This window comes from Protopterus annectens, chromosome 7.part0 (genome assembly GCF_019279795.1).
Source record: "Protopterus annectens isolate FY-2018-M chromosome 7.part0, PAN1.0, whole genome shotgun sequence".
In the NCBI taxonomy this organism is placed as follows: domain Eukaryota; kingdom Metazoa; phylum Chordata; order Ceratodontiformes; family Protopteridae; genus Protopterus; species Protopterus annectens.
Window position 1 is genome coordinate 807,637,036 of NC_056739.1, and position 7,906 is coordinate 807,644,941.

At 37.4% G+C, this 7,906-nt stretch overlaps 1 protein-coding gene across 1 annotated transcript in view; it reads left to right on the plus strand.

Moving 5' to 3' along the window:
• Positions 1-7,906, plus strand: part of PPP1R35 (protein phosphatase 1 regulatory subunit 35) — a 400,482-nt gene that overhangs the window by 101,203 nt on the left and 291,373 nt on the right. The window contains exon 2 of the mRNA XM_044077343.1: positions 5,204-5,454. Coding sequence (XP_043933278.1) covers positions 5,221-5,454 — 234 coding nt within the window. The 5' untranslated portion in view covers positions 5,204-5,220. The remainder of the gene's footprint in view (positions 1-5,203; positions 5,455-7,906) is intronic.

Below are 7,906 nucleotides of genomic sequence, written 5' to 3' on the forward strand. Positions count from 1 at the left end.
TTACCAGATAGGTGCTGTTATTGGGCAAATGAGTTAAGAGGGTACATACTTTGAGTATATTGGCGCTTTGCGCTTGTAATTTTATTTAAAACACTGTATACTATCGGAACTTGGACCTGTCTGTCCACCATTGCTTCTTTATGTTCTTATGAATTTGTGTTCATTACATCAATAATACTATGTATCCATCCTATGCATTTGCCATTGGCACTGCATTCTTTGCCTTCATTCTTTACCATCATCAGTACCTTTTCCACCAAGTCCTGCCTTCATGTTGTGTAGCTAATGTACTATCAGACCTTCCAGTGAACAGTACTCCATTTATTTTAAAAATAGCTGATTTGATCATCTCGCTATCCATGAAATTCTTAGCAGTTTGTCTGCACAACCATTCAATAGCAACAATTTTCTGGCGTGTTACTAATAGGCTGGTTGCCACAGCTCTCCCCTTGTTTGTGCTAGTTTGTCCTTAGCTGCTGTATATATATATATATATATATATATATATATATATATAAAATAATAAAAAAAAAAAAGCTTACTGTGAATTGCTCTGTATTGATACCATAGTTATCACAACCATAGTGTCCTCCCTAGCATTACTGTAGTACAGTGTCGCAATGGTTGACCTTTCATGATTATAGTTTGAGGCTTACCTGCTATGCCTCTTACTTATTGGTGTTGCAAACTGACACTCCCATTGTAACTACCTTTAGTTTTCACAATTGTACAAAATGCAGTTAGTAGCTAGGTGTATTTAAACTTCTGAGACATTGCTGCTCCCTTTTTGACTACCTTGCCTATTGCCGATACATCAAACTATTAACTGTATTCTTGGGTGCATTTAGTCTGTAGGGTCTGATCCACCTGGCCAACACAGTGATCAAATCTGCGTGTGTTCTTTCACTTGCTGACATCATAACACTGGTATTTTTTGACTATAGGAATTGCCAAATGCTCACAGACCATGAACTGTTAGTTGACACACTTGGACTCTGGTGGAATCCTGTACTTGTACAACTTGGAGGCTACTTTTCTCTCCAAACAAGATAGGCAGTGAGTACTATACACTACTTACCCACACCTTGACATTACCATGTCAAGCTAACATATGCTGAGACAGTCAAAATGTCTTGTCTTCAAACTTCCTAGATCTAGAAAGACAAAGCCTCAGCAGAAATCAACAAATGCTACTTTATTCTACATAATAGGGGGTCACCAGACTGTAGCAGTAGACCACCTACTACTACTACAAATAAAAAAAAAAATGCCCTAGTAGTAGATGACTGCATAGTCAGGCAGACCGAGTCCATACTTGCAAGTCTGAATGAGTATTACAGTTGGTTGTTGCTGCCAGGATCCATGATGATTACAAAGACTTTGCAATCCCTCACACTGTGCAAATATAATTACTGCTTTGGACCAATCATTTAATGTATCCATTCCTGGCTAAAACCCACAAATTTCTCACTTTGATTTAAAGTCTCACAGAGCCCTGAAATCAGTGCTTTTGAATTTAAGTATTCAGAATCTACAAATCTACTCAAATTCTGTGATAAGCTCTCAAAATGCAATTGTAATATCAGTCTTGGTGCCACCTCAACTGCTACTTTTTGCAACAGAGTTATAATCCCACCTAACAGTTTGGAGTCTGATGTAATTACTAGAACAGAGTCCATCAGTATAAAAAAAGCTCTATAACAAGAGACACTTAATTCTACAGTCCTATAAAAACCCATATTGTTTCATGTCAGAAACTATCAGGAAGTCTAAAGCCAAATATGAGCTAAATTAGCATTAGAAACTAAGTAACTATATATATATATATATATATATATATATATATATATATATATATATATATATATATATATATATATATATATATATCCATCTTTATTTGCATCAGGATCTTTAAGAAATAACATCAGATGTTGTGCTGAATAGATCCAAAAATGGCACCATCTGCTCTTACTTGAAAGACATAGCTAACTGTCATTAAAACTCTTCTTCAAATCCCAGATTCTGTCACACCCCTTAAGATATTAAAGGAACATATCCTGGCTGTGCTGTCCAAAAATACTTTTTGGTCCAGATGACCATTTGTTTGGATGTTTAAAATAGTCAAATACAAAAACATCCAGCACCAAAAGGTGAAATAATAAACTATTTATTGTGGCAGCTCCAGCAATTGGTGTATAAATGCAGTAGGAGTAATAAGCCTTCCTCAGTGCAATAACAAAAGTGAAAAATCCTCCATATTATTAAATAGTTACATCATCAAGAAACGAGCATCTCATTGAATAATCAACTTTGCTCATTTAAACTGGGTTTAAACAAACCCCCCAACCTAATAATCCAACTAGATTCTTTATTATTCAAAGGAGTATGCCAGCCTGTCTTAAACATCCTATTGCCTGTAACCCTATCAATAATGATCAATTTAAATTTTTAAATTGAGCAGTGATGTGGGTCATAGTATGTTTATATAGTGAACTTAAACATTCTTTTATTCCTGATGTCACTGAGATGCTCACAAATACGAACTCTCAGTGACCTAGAACTCTGCCCCACATAAAAAGTGGAGCAAGAACAAGTAGCTAAATATATGACCCAGTCAGCGCTACAATTACCAGAGCATCGAATATCATAAACTTTAGATGTATTACCACTAGTAAATTGTCTACTCCTAAGAACATGACTACATGCTGAACAATGGTCACAAGGTATGCAACCCACCAATTTGTTTCCAAATAATGAAACCTGCTGTATATTGGAGGCCATCCTATGTTTGTAATGATCAAAATAAGTACCTAAAGTGGGACCCCGTTGATAGGAAAAGAGGCATTTTGGAGATAGAAACGCAGAAAGTTTGTCATTGGACAAAAGTATGTCCCAATGATGATCTCCCTTAAAGTATTAATATTTCGTCCAAAAGTAGTTACAAAACGAACCGGCTCGATCTGATTGCCATCCTTAGATTTATGCTGATATTGCAACAAAGAGGATCTGGGTTGTTGAGAAGCAAAATTGCTGGCCATATTAATGTTATCAATATCATACCCTGTATCAAGGAATCTGTCTGTCAGATCTTGTTGATGATAATATGAGTTGTCCGAGGAACAAATGTGCCTAATCCTAAAGAATTGGGACTTAGGGATGATGCGTCATGGGTGATTATTACTGGCATGAAGTAAGGTGTATTATAATTGTGCATGTTTCCAGACTATCTCAGTCCTTGAAGTATGATCTGCCTCTCTGATAAAAGTAACATCCAAAAACGTAATACGATCAATGTGAAAATTCAACATGAACTGGATTCTCCAATTATTCTCGTTGAGATACTGTACAAATTCATGCACATATGTGTCATCACCCCTCCACACCATCCAGCAATCCTCCAAATAATGCCACCAGATGTCAGTTTCATCAAGATATAAATTATGGCTGGCATCATAAATAAGTTCCTCTATAAAACCTATAAAAAGGTCAGCATAAATAGGGGGCAAAAGAAGCCCCCATACCAGTACCCTTCACCTGCCAATAGCATCTACCATGGAAGTAGAACGTGTTTTTAGTTAACACATGTTCGGTTAAACAGACAAGCACAGTATTGAAGCCTGGTGAGTACATATTGGCATTATCCAGACAAAACTGATTAGCCACTAGCCAGCCCAGCCCAATGAGGGATGTTGGTAAGAAGGGCGGTCACATCCAATGTACACATTAGCCAACTAGGATCCAACTGAGTATCCCTACCAGTCTGTAAAAACTGAGTTGTGTATTGAATCCTGGCCCTGACCACTGGTAATAATGGTTCTAAATATTTGGTAAGGAAAGCTGCTAATCTCTAGAAAATACTTTTCATGTTTCTCTTTAACTTTAAGCTCTCCTTAAGTATGTAGTACCCTTCAGTTGTCCAGATTTTCACAGAATATTGCCTTGCATTTTTGGTCTGTTCCTTGTAATTTTAGTTTTTTGTCAAATCATTGGGGAAGTCACTAAATGAGATATTTGAGCTTCAGACTTCATATCTTTCAGAAAAATGCATGCTGATGGAAAACCTGTAATAGCAACTTTCTAAGTTTAAAAGAGCAATATTTAGAATCTATGTCTGTTTGGGCCTTTATCTCCCATTTTATTTGGCTCTGCCCATATTTCATGGGCTAAGATGTTGGTTGAGTAGTGTTGTACTATGGAATGGACAGTGTCTGTCTAATGTGTCACATTATACTGTGCAATACTAATTTAATAAAAAGTGTGGAAAGGTAATTGTACCAATATGAAGCAGTGAGCTTGAAAAACATGATAATAAATGTGGAAAAATAAATATCGGTGAGACCAGCAGTGAAAGGTTTATGAATTTGTAGTGACATATTTTTATAGTTAAATGAAGAACAGGTAGGTATTGGATAAGACTGTATGGGAAATAGGGATAGTATTTAGTACACTTTTTTTCCTATGATTTTTGTGTGTTCCATTGTAGGGTAATATGTAAGTGTTATGCTTGTTGGTTGTTTTCTCTCCAATCTTTTGTTGAACAAGTATAATCTTTAAAATATATGTGTGCCAACTAACTTAGCTAAATGATCCTAAGTTTAATACATCTTCTGAAAGATATACCTTGAAGAGGTGTTGCACCACCCTTCAAATGATGCCTTCCTCTTTGTCCAAGGAATGTGCAAAAGGTGCAGCCATTTTAATAACAACACTTTTTTTTTGGGGGGGGGGTGTACTTTTCCTACAACTAAGGTTGCAGAGGTAGTGGCTGAAATGGTGCCCAAGTACATTCATACTTCTGACCACGTTTTTTTTTTTTTTAATTGTAACTATTGGCAGTTTGATTTGCTATCCTCCATGTTTATTAAGCAAGACAGCCACTCTGCTACACCAAAAGATTGGCCTCCCACTTAAGTTACTCATGCCAGTAGGCAGCTTGAAGTAGGTGTGCTGTGAGGCATTGTCTTCCTTGTACTAGACTGTACTACATCTGCCTCTATTGATGCAGGGATTACAGTACAATATAATGAATTTCCTTCCATGCCCTTTGAAGGGGAGCAGCCATTGGCATGTTTACCTATCTCTTCTGTTAGCCTTTAAAATGTTCTGCATAGTTGTAAAAGCTGCTGTGCCAGTATATGCTTAGAAATGTGCCAACCTTGCCTACTTTAATAAGGAGATGTACTTGTTTTCTCTCTTCTAGTTTGACTCAATAATACAATGAAGTTTGCCTCCATGGATTTTCCAACAACACATCTGAACAGTCTGAAATCCATAGATTCTGATAGCCTTCCAACATGTTTTGCACCTCTACCACTACAACAGAGTGTAGAGCAGCTGGCATGTCACTCAGAACTCGACATCTCAGTAACTCCCGAAAAGTGTGGAATGTCATGTGGAATCTTGAAAAGAAGTGAACATGACAGTGGAATAAGAAAAGCTAGCCACCGACAGGTTAGTAGATATGAATGTAGGCAAGTATGCCGCAGAAAGAAGGAATTTGGTGCTATTGTTGTTGGACTGAAGTAGCTGGTGCTAACATTTAATTGTACAGCAGACTGAGATACATGGGAGCATCACTGAAACTCATTGGTCCCATTTTACAAGTCACTTGTATTTTATACAATGCACTTTTAATTTTTTTTTTATATTCAACAAATCAGTAAAGGTAAGAACAACATACAGTTATTTACAACAGTATTGAAACATGTAAATAACATGAGAAATACAGTTAAAGCTGTTGCTGACAATTCATTACTTGTCTAGTAGTAATGATTTCACTTGATCTAAAATCTAAAATAAGATACGTATACCAATTTGGTCTCAGTTATAACATTCATTTATTTTCTGCATACAACAGTATCAAACTCAGTGAAGCTAAGTGATGGTACACTTTCCAATTTGTAGTAACTACTTTCCTTGCTAGAGCTAATAGTGTTCAAATTACAGAATATAGCGAAGTAATTTATACAGTCTGGTATTGGAGCATTTGTCAATATCAGAGTGTCCGTCACTATGTACCCATCACCACAGTACCCTAAAATGATTGAATATCTTTACAACATTAATTTTTTTTTTCAGTATACCAGGCAGCCTTAACAATTTTCTTACATCTCCAGCAAGAATTGTCATTAGTTTTGAACATCTTGGCAATTTTATGGTTGGGGGGGGGGGGGGAGTAGTAAAACACCTCATTCAAATATTTCCAAGTAAAAGTTACCACAATATAGTAAATGTTAAGCTTACAGATACTAAAGATATTTTGTAACATTTTAATGTATTGTAGATTATAAAGTTTGATAAAACCTCAGTAATTGAAAATGTAACATTTATATATAAAATTTAGATAAGACGGTTTTATAGCACTGTCACTTTTTTTATTCTGTTTGGTAATTGGGTCAGTGAATTGATTAAAACCTTAACCCTTTTTGGAGATCTCGAATAAATAAAACTAACCATAAGCAGTATGAATATATTCTCTGCAAATATTTACATAAGCAGTTATTTTTGACAACTTCGAAAACAGGACAAAAATTCTAAAGTGTGATATATCTGTTTGCTTGTAAAGTCTAGATTCAAGATTTCAACTTTCAGAGGATTGGGAAGATGAATGCAGAAGTGGTTAAACTGACCTTGTGTTCCACACTTCTTGGGAGCGGGAGGGCCTATATAGCATTTGGATTACAGCTCCCGGAAAAAATAGGGCTTTGGTGTGGGAGTAAAGTGCATTTAAGTAATTTCATAAATATATTACAAACTGAAGGTTTTATTTATGAATTTCATTTAAAGTACTTTGCTAATCACTGAAGCAGTTAGAAGTTTAGGCTTAAGTTTTCCTTTTGGAGGAAAGCTTAGATTGTAAATATGTCCATCACAACGATCATCACTTTCCAATTTCATACTGTGGCTTTTGAGAGAAGGCAGCTGACAGAGTACACTGCATGCAATTCTTAAGGCTTCACATCTGTAACAAATAAACATTTGCTTTCATTTGCTCTGAGTAGATCATTCAGTTCTTTTCACCATTTTGATTCCCAGGCCTCAATCTTTGGCTGTGTAAAGCACAAACGCTTATCATACCGTGTCTGCGTGTGTGCGCACGCGCGTCTGTGCCTGTGTGTGCGTCTGTGCCTGTGAGTGCACGCCTGTGTGTGCGCGTCTGTGCCTGTGTGTATCTGTCTGTGTGCGCACGTCTGTGCCTGTGTGCGTGTGTGCATTTCTGTGTGCACGTCTGTGTGCACATCTGTATGTGTCAGTGCATGCGTGTGTGTGCATGTGGCTGTGCGTGTGCCTCTGTGTGCGTGTGTCTGTGCCTGTGCACAAGCATGTATGTGTCTGTGCCTGTGCACATGCATGTATGTGCCTGTGCATGTATGTGCCTGTGCATGTCTGTGTCTGTGCACGTGCATGTATGTGTCTGTGTGCGTGCATGTGTGTGTCTGTGCCTGTGTGCGTGCATGTCTATGTGTGTGTCTGTGCGTATCTGTGTGTGTGTGTGTGTGCATATGTATGTGTGTGTGTGTCTATATGTGTATATGTGTGTGTGTGCATATGTATGTGTGTGTGTACATGTCTGTGTGTGTGTGTCTATATGTGTTTGTGTGTATGTGTGTCTGTGTGTGCCTATAGTTGCCAATATGTGTTTGTGTGCCTCTGTCTGTCTCTGTGTGTGTGTGTGTATGTATGTATGTGTGCTGCTTCGGTGAAAAGCATTTTCATAAATGTATGTCCGCCCTTCACGATTTGGTAAGAAGTACGTGCATGCAAGAGTCCTAGACCAGTGTGTGGGTGTGGGTGTAGGTGGGTGTGTGTGTGCATATATCTGGGTGTGTGTGTGCATATATCTGGGTGTGTGTGTGTGCATATATCTGGGTGTGTGTGTGTGCATATATCTGGGTGTGTGTGT